General features: G+C 27.9%; 1 protein-coding gene across 2 annotated transcripts in view; it reads right to left on the bottom strand.

Annotated features, from left to right (window-relative positions):
- Positions 1-13852, bottom strand: part of LOC142328725 (heat shock-related 70 kDa protein 2-like) — a 342140-nt gene that overhangs the window by 24206 nt on the left and 304082 nt on the right. For both annotated transcript variants that reach the window (XM_075372682.1, XM_075372681.1), the window contains exons 4-5: positions 2210-2435; positions 1633-1797 (exon numbers count right to left, since the gene is read on the bottom strand). In XM_075372682.1, coding sequence (XP_075228797.1) covers positions 1633-1797; positions 2210-2435 — 391 coding nt within the window. The remainder of the gene's footprint in view (positions 1-1632; positions 1798-2209; positions 2436-13852) is intronic.

Here is a 13852-nt window from a genome sequence, read left to right as displayed (position 1 = left end):
ACATCAGCGACTAACAAGGAGAGAGGTTTCACAAAAATATATTGACAATGTAACAACGTTATCAAGGCAGATGGGATGATCTATGATGAGTGACTACTGCTAGATGATAAAAAGAGAAGATTTCACTGAATACAAAAGGAAAATAAGAAAAAAGGAATTAAGATAAATGTAAATGTCTATAAAATGAAGGCAGGAATTTTAATCGTAATTATTGTTATTATATTTTTAATCTATTATTTAAGAAGTTTTTCAATATTTTAAATGGTCATTACTAATATCTGAGGATGATGAAGAAAAACTGATTTCATTTTAAGATTCAGCATAAAAAATACATTATAATTCACCTACTTTTATTTCAGTTCCAAATTATTATTATTTTTTTTGACCTATGTTGTTATAAAATATTCTTAAACATATTTGACTGAAAACAGTCATCCTGTATAGCATCAAAAAACTGACAATATGAATGACAGAAAGTAAACGAATAGAGGCCTTTAAAATATGATGTTACTGGAGGATATTGAAAAAATCGAAATTGAAAATTTTTAAAACGAAGAAACAAAGTAAGACCATTGTGGAAGAATGTCAATGAGACGAACTAGATTAATAAGAATTCTTAAGACGTCCAGATTTACGTCATTTAATTATAAAAAGATGTGTACAAAGCATATGTTACTGTGAAATACCGAAATTAGAGAATTTTAATATTTTCCAGTGAATGCCAATAATACATACCAAATATGTCGGTGAAAGACCGAAATAGTTGTTTGTATTATTATACATTTGGACCTTCGCCGGTATATGTTGACAAAAGCAGATAAGCTCTGATGAGGTTCGAAAAGATAACGAGAAATTTACCACATTCATCATGAACTGAGGTGAAAGTTGAAAGAAAAAAAATGTACAAAGGACAAACCATCTGACCATTTATATGTATTGTTATTGTTCACCCATGTAGTTAACATATTCTGTATATTCTGATCGGCCCTTATAAAAATATTTAATAAAATTTTCAGCATTTTATAAATTTATATTTTTATAAACGCGGTGAATTTTATTAATCGCCTTCAATGTTGGAGAATAACCATATATAATTTGTATATATATCGTTATTTAGACGAGATTAGCGAGCTAAATGGGCGTAGGTTATGTTCGACTTAAATTTAAACTTCTTTTTTTTACGAGGGTTTCTCGTAAACTTAGAAATTGGTATGGGTGATTTTTTTAAAAATTTCTAGTTATCGTTTTGAGCCATATCAGAGCATATCTGTGTTTATCGACATATACCGGTGAAGGTCCGAATAAGCAAATATTTCGGTCTTTCATCGACGTATTTGGTATGTGTCGACATTCACCGGAGAATATCGATATTTTCTATTTTTGGTCTTTCACGGAAATATATATACTGCACATAAAAAAAAATGAAGTGGATGTAATAAATTATATATTTGTATATAGATGTTAAAGATTAGTACTGAATAGAAGAAAATAGAGAAAACCACGAAACTATTCAAATTATTGATGATTAATAAAAACATAACCGTCGTAAATTACGTGACATGAAGGGTCAAGCCGCTCTTGAAAACTGCTTGATGATTCTTAAGAATAACAAACAGACCATGCCAAACTTACTAGGGAGTGTGTAAAGTGAAGTGGTCTGCCGTTCATTGACTTCTTCATTGAGCCGATTATACTGTTGCCTACCAACATGCAGAAATGCAGTCGATATTTGCGTAACTATTGACTTCTTTAGTTCATTCACTACAAGGAGTAGTTGCTTATAAAACATCATTACACCTAGAGAAAGAAATTCTGATTAGTACCTCTTGTTCCTGAGATGCTTCATGATTTACAGATATAAAAAATGACTGAGACAAATAGTAAGCATTAATAAATAAATAATTACAATCAATTTAAAATAATTTTAAATATTAATACGTGTTTTATATATTTAAAAGAAAATTTAGAATGAATCTTCGTAAATTCTTCATAACAAATTTAGAATTAACAATTATTATTATACTTTCAGGAAAAATTAATATTCGCTAATAACACATCAGTCGTAAGCACAAGACCTGCTAAAAGGTTTTGAATTGCGTAATGGACACAGACATAGTAAACACACCCACACACGTACATACATATATTATTATTTTATCACAATAAGGAAGAAGAAAAACTTTTAAAAATAATAATTACAAAACTTTACCGTAAACAGTGTTAGTTGGATTCATTGCTGCCTGGTTCTGGGCAGCTTCACCTATAACACGTTCATTTTCTAAGAAGGCAACGCAACTTGGTGTTGTTCTATTACCTTGATCGTTTGCTATTATTTCAACTTTACCATTTTTATAAGCTCCCACACATGAATATGTTGTTCCTAAATCTATGCCAACAGCCTGCTGAGGTGATTTTGATGTACTTGCTGATGCCATCTGCAATATAAAGGGTATTAGGTGTTATTAATAACATTAAGTAATTATTTTAAAGTAAGCTTTTATAAAAAATGAAAAGTGAACGGATCACATCGAATCGCAGTAATATTCCATCGAGTCCTAACAAGTGGTAACCTAGTCGCCTACTAAATGTTGTTAGCATAACACTGCAGATATTGCTTAGGGTTTAATGAAATTCCCATGACATTAATTCAAGGAAAAAAGAATAAGGTTGACCCAGAAACGGCCGATCGGATTATCAAATCCAATCATCAATCGGATGAAATCCGATCTGAGTATCAAACATTTGATTTATAATAAAAGTTACAGGTTTATCAACTCATTCTTTCTTTATTTTTTGAATTGAATAACAAAGATTTAAAATAGTATTATTTATATTAGATTCCTTATTACACATTTTCCTAACGACCAAATTTAGTAGCGTTCTAAATATGATTGCTTTTTACTAATATAGAGGAATAATCTATCCCCAACTACTTCAGTGTAGTGGTTTAAAGTATCTTAAATTAACATAAATGAAATCACAGTTTCTCAAATGAGAATAATCACTTTGGTTTCACACCTTTATAAAAAATAACAACTCCGCACCTCTCATGACACATTCTGCCAAATTTTAGAAGAGCCCCCCCCCCCCCGCCCCAAGCGCTTAGTATTATTTATTTTAATAGTAAAATTAACAAGTAAAACAAACTATTAACAATTAACAAGTAGAACAAACTAAACATGAGAAGGCTCACTCTCCGTCTGATGCCGTTGAAATGAGAGACGCACCAGCGCAGTTTAAAAACCAGCCAAACCTGCGATTATAAAGCCACCAACTGACGTAAAAATAAAAAAAATCTTGACTTATCTAGCAAAGAGAAACAGATCACTCCGTCGTCTAGTCACAAGCCTAAAGAAACTGTGACAAGAAAATCTGAGTCTACGGAAATGGAGGTGCAAGTCATTATTGAGAAAGCACCAGTCGTAGAGGATATAAAACCTGTACCAATAGAGCCTCCAAAAGCGCAAAGAACAGCTGCGGTGAGAGCATCTATTTCAGCTGGACCCAGCACTGCAGTAGAGATAGAATGCAGCTTATCAGCCGCGGAAAGTGCATCGCTTGCTAGTTTAGATTCCATAGTAACGATGCTAACAGCACCGACGAAGCTTTCATCACCTGATGTAAGCCGGCGAACGTCATTGGCATCAGATAGAGAAAAAGATGCCATGTATGAGGCCTCAGACACTCTCTCGTCAGAAGTTGAGGCCGTTCGCAGGATGAAAAAACGGTGCAAGAAAGAATGGCCGAAAGGAAAGCCTAGGAAGTAATTTTTTGGATTTGAAGTTATACAAGAATGTAAAATTTTGAACATTTATGATTCATGAAAATGTCAATTACTGAAGTTTTTTTTTTTTTTTTTTTAATGGGGCTAATGACCAAAGTAGTCGATACCAGTTTAGTCGATAGACAGTTTTGTCGATATGACTAAAGTTGTCGAATTGTTCTCGGGGGAAAAATGAAATGGATCTAATAAACGAATAGACGTTATTAAGAAACATAAAATTTTAAGCAGTAGAAGGTACAAACCCACGCAAGAATTATCTTCAGTGATCGTAAGGTAAAAGTAAAAGGAAAAATCAGAAAGATTAAGAAGAAGGTTTGGAATAGAAATGGACATCAAAAGGAAGGAAATTACTTAAGACAAAAAAATAATTTAAAAAATAGTAGCGATTCCTAACAAAAGAAGAATAATCAGTTTCTTTATTTACCCAATTTAAAATAATCGTAAGTAAAAATTTGTCAACAATGTTGCTTAACTCTCCCAGCATTTGCATAAAGTTTAAAATACAACGCTTCCTCCTCCCTATAATAGTACAAAAGCTAAAAATGTATGTACCTTAGATTTAAAAAACTTTTTTAAATACATTAATAAAATATTAAACAAATTGTAATTCAGTTCCGTAATGTTATAGGCTTATATTATCTTAAAACGATTAAAAATACATAAAAATAAGCATTTCGGAAAATTTATAAAAAAATATATTTTTAAAATAATTCTTGAATAAATATAAATTACGGTATATTAAAAAACAATATATCCTGACTCAGAAATTGCTACACATTTAGAACAATAAACACAAATTGGGAAACTAAAACTGTCAAAGTTTAAAAAAATGCATAAAAAACCAACGTAATATCGGTAGATAAAAGGTTTATAAAAAGATATTTTTCTTTAATAGGTTTAGCGACAAGTTTTTCTAATAATAATCTAAAAAAACAGGAGTAAACGAGAGAAAGTTTTATAAGGGAGTTAAAATTATAGAATCCCCTTATTTTTATGCCATTCTTTCATCCACTTTTTTCAAAATTTCAAATATTCACCAAAATATATCCCTTCCATATTAAATGATTGTAAGTTAAACCACTTCATATATAATAAAATCAAATATAAGCTTATTTTTCCTACATAAAAATATAACATAAAAGATTATAGATTATATTTTTATATTTTTGACCTTAACGTGATCTCAAAATATCGAGAAACACAAATGTTTAGAGTGTTATTATTTGAGAAATTACTAAGCACCTTTCCGCTGTAGTTTATTAAAATAAACAGCAACCAGCAGAATAAAACTGGGATTTAGCTCACAACTTACAAAGGTAATTAATGTGATGTATTTTAATAAGTTTAATCCATTTACAAAATGGGGAACAAATTACAGAAGTTTAATACACTTCAAAGATTTCAAAATAAAGGGGTAAAAAAATAAAATAGCTCAAAAGTTTCGAATTATAGAAGAAAAAACAAAACAAACAAAATTAAAAGAGCAAATAAAATTCTGTCTTTAGTAAGAGAGAAATTCTATTAATTTTTTTTTTTCAGAATATAGTTAAAAATTATGTCACAATGCTAAATAAATATTAACAAAAATATTTAATCTGGCTAGATATTATTAAATTATTTTATAATCACTATCTTTAAACTAATTTAATCATTACATAAAAAAAAAAAATTATTTACCGTGCTCTCAGGTAACTCTCTCGTAAATGGTTTCCAAAAATCATAGTTCAAAATGGAATTAAAAACTGGTCTAACATTGTGTTGAACTTCTTCAAATTTTAAAAAAGTGTGTAGTAAAACGCTTTCAACCGCATTATGTAATTTTCGAAACATTTCTATGTAAAATGAACATTATTTGTTTTTGTTTTGGTTAATCTTGTGTTACATGTATCATTTTGTATTATGTGTATTATGGATGATTATGAAGTATTCATGATTTTTAAGACCAAAATAAATGGCCTTAAAAGTTGTTAAATTTAAAAAAAAACTACTTACATGTTTATAAACTAATACACACAAATTTAAATAAAAGTTTTATAAACATAGAACATGTGATTATCATGTGGTGTCCCATTTATGTTCGTTCTTAGATAATGAAAAAATTAATAAAATCAACACAAAAACAAAATCAATTAAAAATAATATATTTTTTTTAAATTATTTTTTAAAGTTCAACGTTTTTTAAAATATAAATTTCAAATTATTATCTACAATAATTTTACTCTTAATTTAATTCAGAAAGTAAAAAAGAAGAATATAATTAGTATTATTGCTTACTTTTTACTGGAGTATTTAGAACTAGGGTTCGTTCGTAAAAGTTTAATTATTTTTTTGGTTATCTTTTATAAATAAAAAAAAATAATAAGAAAAGGAATCAAATACAATCAGAAAAGCTTGTCCAATGAAAAATAGTATATAAAGTAAAAAACTTATGCTAATAAAAATAATAAAGCAACGAAAGCAGGTAATAAACTCGGGTTCGAATCCCGGTCAGGCATGACATTTTGATACACGCTAAAAATCGTTCATCTCATCCTCTGAAGCAATACCTAACGGTGGTCCCGATGGTTAAAAAAAAAATAAATAAATAAAACTAGCTGAGGAGGTAAAACTTTCTGGAACACCAGAAAATTATTAGTACTATTACCTATTTACATATGGGTAAAGATATTTACATATATTTACATTAGGTAAATATATGTAAATATATTTACCTAGTTTACATATAAATACACAAAAGATAAAATGAAGAATAGCTTTTTCAAATCGATTTTGATTTTCTTTTAAAATAGCTTATTTTTAAATTTTGGGCACATTATCGTAATAGTTTTACACAACTGCCCAAAAAGCAGTGTAATGTATTTAGGGTGTACGCATGTATGTATGATTGTTCTGTCATAGCATAGGTGGGGGGTTTCCCCATCGCTTAAAAAAAAATTAAAAATCACGTTGTTTTTTCAAAATTATCTACCGAAAATATCTTCACAGTTGTTATATAGGAGTTATTTTTTGAGGGGGGTTTGGGAGCGCAGCCCCCATGTCAGTAAATATAAAAACAAAAATGGATTTTCTGTTATCAGATAACGTATCTAAATTGCATGAAAGTTTTTCTAAAAACATTAAGCTCTTAACTTGGAGTAAAGTTGATAACGTCAAAAATTTTCCAGTTGAAAAAAGAACTTTGGAAACCTGGAAAATCAAAGCGCCGAGCGAAGCGAGGTCTTTGATTTAATTTAGGAAGGTCCGGCGAAGCCGGGACGAGCGGCTAGTATGCTATATAAATGTGTGTATGTGTGTGTGTGTATATAGTATGCATAAAGTGGAAATATATATATAGTTTAATTTTAACAGCTTACAATTTTCTCGTAAACTACGCACAATACAAAAAAATTACCTAAACAAAGGCTACTGGAATTGGCGGGGGTCACCGTGAGGTGACTTAGGTTTGACCTTGAACTTGATCTTTACCTTATTTCAAGGTTAAAACGATTTTCTCAAATGAAATGACCCATTTTTTATCCCACCAATGAAAAGAGAAGAAAATTTTATATTGGAATATGTAGTCATAAATATGATCTTGAACCTTTTTTGAAGGTCAACCTGCTAACCATCAGAGATAGTGTTATACGGGTGATAGTGTTACATGGACATAGTGTTATACGAGTTACACGTTTTTGAAGGTCGTACAATACTTCTGGAATATTTATATTCCAGGAATTTATCTCGTAAACTATGGGAAAGAACATAAAAATGACTTTACACTATCTCTGACGGTTAACCGTATAATCACTTGTATGCTTACGCGTAAGTTCATATCTAAATGAACAGTGAAGAAATAAACGAAGCAATTTTTCAAACTGTCACCACGCAGCAAAATCAATACGTCGAACGAAATGAAAAATGTCATTTCTTAGATTTAGGCAACGGGAAGTTTATAGTTTGCGGGCATTTTAACCAAGGTAGCGATCGATTTGGAGCAGAATCACGCGGTCACCAGTGTACGGCAAATGCCGTGACCGCCATTGCATATTCAGCGTCCTGCCCTAATGATCGTCATCAGAATTGGACAGAGTTTTGCTAGTTGGTGACAGTTACTGTGCTCGGTTTAATAGATAGACATGCTAGAATAGCTCAATACGGAAGAATTGTTGCCTCGTGTGATTATCTGTGAACGTGTATTTGACATTCAAGTTCAACCGTATGTACTTGAAGGACTTATCAAGCCCATTGCGCCTGATGAATTGTGTCGTTAGTTATGTTGAACACTTTTGTAAATGTTTCTGTTTTTTTTTTCAGAAATCTGGAGTTTTATTTTTTTTTAAATAATAAAATAAAAATTACGTTTATCATTAGTCACAAAGCGATCTATTCTTTTGTTATTACACTCTGTTTAAAGATAACAGAAATATTGTCTTGTTAGGATATTTTAATATATTCTAAAATTTAAATTAACTGTATTATTTTCCCAAGCCAATCACGTGTTCACATTTTATTTTTCACATTAATTTTAATTTCATTAAGGTATTTTATTACGTGTACGTTTTCAAATGTATAGGATTTTAATATTTTGTTTTTTTTTGTTTTAGGTACTTGTAATATTAACATACTTTTTTCACTTGAACATATGTATTTATTTTTTCTATTGTGATCAGCGTAACTAAATTTTTATTTATTCAATTGTATAGATTAATTCAATTGTATTATAAAAAAGTTCAACTGTATTATAAAATGATTTATTTATATGTGTATACAATGATTCAAATCAAAAATTGATTGTAGATTTTTAATTTAATTATTATTATTATTATTTAAATTTATATTTGCGTATAAATTATATGAAAAGTATGTCAGTATATTTTAATTATTATTTATCTGCATTTTTAAAGGTATTTCCTATATTTTTAAAACCTAAAGGTAATGTAATATTAAAAGAAGAGTAATATAATTGAGGGAAGTAAATAAATACATTAAATTCTGTTTTTAACTGATCAAAAATAAAAGAAGTAAAATCCTTAAGTCGCTCAATTATATTTATAAAAGATTTAATTGAAAAAATATTTTAAATATATATTCATCAAATAAATTGATTATGTAAAAAAATAATATACATGTATTAAGAGTAAAAATAATTAAATAGATTAAAAACTAGAATAAAAATAATTAAAGCCTTAGCTCACGCTTAGTGTTAGTCTCTTTACATTATTTCATTATTCGTTTTCTTATTTTTTTAAGAGGTACGTTCTTCCGATTTGAAAACATTGTTTTTCAAACGGTAAGAATATATTAACACATGCAATATATATATATATATTAACAAAGAGAAAACGTCAAAAATTATGTGTACCGAAGTGTAAAAATGGACTAAAAAGTAAAAAGAAAAGTTTCAAGTTTTGCATAACTTTCCTGTTACGCTGGTCAGATCATACAATAACCTGCACAGCTATTTCATTTCCGGCTTCGGCGGAAAATCTTTGCAGTTTAGTCATTAAAATCTTATCTTTATTTTTATAATAAACGTCTAAAGATCGGTAACAAAATAAAAGTTTAAGCAAGGTTCTTGTTTTGGCAAAAACAAAAACCTTAGAAACAAGAAACTTTAAAAGCAAGAAAAGTAAAGATTTTTTTTAAAAATATTTAAAAAATGTACCGTCATAAAAAAATTACATATATTAGAGTAAAAAGTAAATTCAAAAAGTTACAGAAAGCCTTAGATCACGCTCAGTATTAATCTCTTTACGTTGTTTCACTGTTTGTTTCCTTATTTTTATCAAGAGGAATGTTTTTCCTATTTGAATACATAATTTTCCAAACGGTGAGCATTAAATTAAATAAAAATTTTTTTAATGATATTGAAATTAAATTATGTACATTTATATTATATAAATATATGTATATTAAATTTTAGAAAATTGATGTTTGCAAAATAAACTTAAGAGTAAGTAATAAAATAAAAAAAATTAATAAATATTAAGTAATTTTTTTTGACTCGGTATTTTGTTTAAAAGATTTATAGTACTTCACATCAAATTTTCATTAAGTTATGTAAATATGTAATAAATTACCAAGATATTTCATTAACGTTGTTATATGGATATTTTTTATAAACAAAAAAATCTGATGGGACATCACATGACTACCTTGCACGCCTACTGAATTACATATACACATTTAAAAAAAAAAAAAAAAGAAAAATACATAAATTTTATTTCATTAATAACTTCCGATATTTTTTCATATTTTTTTTTATTGTTATTATTAATTATTTGATTATTATTTATTAATAATCAATATATTTAAATTAAAAAAAAAAAAACGGAGATGAAGTCTGATTCGAATTGATGTGCCTTCCCCTTATAAGATCCAAATATTTCATTAATTAAAATTTCAATCGGGTGTAACTCTGGAACCGAAGAAAATAAGTACTACTTATGATATACCGTTTAAAAGCTCACAATGAGGGCTTATTACTGCAGTTAACAAAAAGTCCAAAATCTAAATTCTTTTGGATTTTGTGCTTTTTTGGACACTTTTGGTTCAGTCGATTGCAATCAAAATGGAAGGTGCACAAGTAGATGTTACAAAAGTCCTAAACCCAACATTTCAACCTCCTAGCTAATCGTTTTTGAGTTATGCGAGATACGTACTTACAGATATCACGCCGAAACTATTCAAAATGTATATTTCCGTTGAAATAAGAAAACCGAAATTTTTCGCGATCACAATGTACTTCCTTTACTTCGTACAAGAAAGTAAAAATGGATGGCTAAAATTTGCTCACTTGTTTGTTTTCAAGCTTTGTTCTTCATCATATTGACTGATAACGGTAACTTTTTTACTTTTTAGAAAATGCTCCTTTTATGGTTTCTTTACAACGTTTTTTTTTTTAGATAAATTATGTGGAAGATTTTATAAATCAATATTTCATGACATTTATAGACGATTTGAAATTATATTTCCATAATTTATTTTAATTATGACAGCGTTACATTGTTATAGTGTAATGATACACAAAGGGATTCACGAAAACTGTAAAAAACTTTACATGTTCTATTGATGAAAATAGAGAAGAAGATTTATATAAACATAGGGTCGGAAACGCTTGTTTGCGAATTAAACTACAAAAGGTACAAAATCTGTTTCCTAGAGATCTTCCTGCACGTTTAAATTTTTTTCATTGGATTCTGGACAATGTTAATAAAGATTTTGTTTTTTGTTTACCGACGAAACCACATTTATTTGAAATTGAATTTTTAATTCAAAAAACAGTCAATTATGGAATTACAAAAATCTACACAGCACAGTCGAAACTTTATACTAACACCGATTCCATGTAAACGTTTGGTGCGGTATTATATGCGAAAAATTGCTGTGACAATTTATATTCACTGTGGATGTTTCGGATGCTTCACAATTCTGCAGAATAATTTGCTTGATCTATTGAATTATTAAAAAATAATTTATTTTTTAATTTGCTTGTTTTAAAAAGGGAGCCAAATTAAGGATTGGTAAATTTTTGCCAGGTTTTTAAGTTGGCGCTATTTCTAAAAAAAAGTCGAAATTCAATAAACACGTTTAAAAATATATCTTTGTGTTGTTATCAAAATCGGCATCATAGTTTTATGAAAATTAAAATATTTATCTATATAAAATAATACATATATATTTAAATATTTAATGATAAAATATTTCATATTATTAAAGTGGTCATCTTAATAATCGATTAATTTTTGTGCAGCATACAACCACGGATGCGGTAAGAAAAGATAGAATAAGTAATTTTATCGAAATATAACTTATTACAAATATTATTGCAAATGCAATTTCTATTATAAATTAAAACAATTTTTAAATCACTAAGCGTTAGCCGTTTATTAAAGGTAAAATAAAAAAAAAAGTAATTAAATAATACTTTCACAAATGTCCACGAAAATATTTTTTTCTATCAGTTTATTACATTAATGAAGAAAAAATGCTACCGAATTACAATACCGGTATGAAATAATTTTTTTGTACCTTTAATCTAATGGTAACATCCAATTTATTGAAAGATGCGCCTTAAAGAAGCGCATAATACCATTTTTAATACGAGTCATGAATTTAATTAAAAAGTTCATCGTACAACAGCAGCACTTAGCTTTTATACTTGTAGCGCTACCTGTAAAATATTTTATAAACTAACTATTTATCTATAAACAGTATTTTAAGCATGAAAAAATATGCATTACTAAAAAAAAAAATTGTATTAATTTGATTCGTAATAAACATAACTAAATGTTTCTATTGAGAAATAAATAGTATATTATTTGAAAAAGTAATAGAAATATTATTAACTATAAAAACATCTAATGTGGACACCACATGACCTTGTACGCCTATTAAATTACATAAACACATTTTTTACTACACTTCATTTAAACTTATTTCATTTGAAAGTGAGAGACAACACTCCAATAAAGAGGACGGACAGTTACCCAATTGCAGGGGGTGTTCACCACATGCATCACATTTTTTGTGTGGTGTCCGTTTCAGCATTTTATATTAGTTTATATATTAATTTTGTTTCACATCTCTGAAGTAGTGTGGTATAAGTGAGAATGTGTCGGATCCGTAACCATGTACATATTGGTTCGAATCTGACATCATATACAAGTACTTTTTAATTTTTTTAAAATTTTAAATATATTGATTTATTAATAATTATAAACCTCTGTAAAAATTTTTGAATTAAAATTAAAAATGCATAAAATTTTATTTCACTAATAACTTTTGATTTTTTTCATATTTTTTTTTTTTCAATCAGACGTTAATAATTATTAATAAATCAATATATTTAAATTAAAAAAAAGGAAATGAAGTCGAACTCGAACCGATGTGCCTTCTTGTAAGATCCAAATATTTCATTAATTAAAATTGTATTTGGCTATAACTCTGGAATCAATGAAATTAAGTACCACTTATGATATATCGTTGAAAAGCTCTCATTGAGGGTTTATTACTGCAGTTAAGAGAAAGTCAAAAATCCAATTTTTTTGATTTTGGGCTTTTTTGGACACTTTTGGTAAAGTCAATTGTAATCAAAAGGGGAGGTGCACAACTATATCTTACAATAGTTCTAAATCCAAAATTTCAACATCCAACAGCTAATCGTTTTTGAGTTACGCGAGTACGTACGTACATACAGACGTCACGCCGAAACTAGTCAAAATGAATTCAGGGATAGTCAAAATGGATATTTCAGTTGAAATCTGAAAACTGAGATTTTTCGGGATCCTTTAGTTCCTACAAGAAAGTAAAAAGCCGATAGATATTATTATGATTTATTGTATAATATTATTTAATTATTTATTTGATTTGGTTAAACTACAGGAACACAATTTTATATACTTTTATACATTAAACTACTATTTTAATATTTGTTGAAAATTTATAAATTATATATCATGTTTGTTTCGGGTGGTTTTTCTTGGTATTTGATTGTGTAATAAAATAACAAAGACTTTGCATAATTTATGAACTGAATTATCACATAATTTATCAGAATGCTTTAACTGAATTCTGATCTTGCTATTTATTTCACCTCAAATAATTTTTTATTATTATTTTTTTTTATACTTATATTTTGATTATATTTTCTTCTACTATCCCCTTCCAGTGGTATATTTATCTAAATATTCTTCTTTTGGCAAATAAAATAATAAGTAACGAATCTAAGCAATGAATTAATTAACTAACCTATTAATATTTCACCCATGAATTAAAGTAATATCTATTTTTTTATCATCCCCTTAATTAAATAATATTTTGTTTGTTTCTACAATTGTACTTTTGTAAAAAGCTTTTTTCCATTATTAATAATTTATTCCTTACTATTAATAATATTAACGCTTCTTATTCATTACTACTGACAATTAAGTATATAAGAACTGGCATACTACTCCATAAATCATCACAGCAATCATCACTCTAATAGTATCTAGACCTTATAAATAGTTGATGTAAACAATGAGTAATCAACTAGCCATTAGTCAAATGATAATAATTACAGATTAATACACAATGTGTTTTTAAATA

Source organism: Lycorma delicatula, chromosome 8 (assembly GCF_047948215.1).
Source record: "Lycorma delicatula isolate Av1 chromosome 8, ASM4794821v1, whole genome shotgun sequence".
NCBI lineage: Eukaryota > Metazoa > Arthropoda > Insecta > Hemiptera > Fulgoridae > Lycorma > Lycorma delicatula.
Note: the sequence above shows the minus strand (reverse complement) of the source record. Positions and strands in the feature narration are given on the sequence as shown.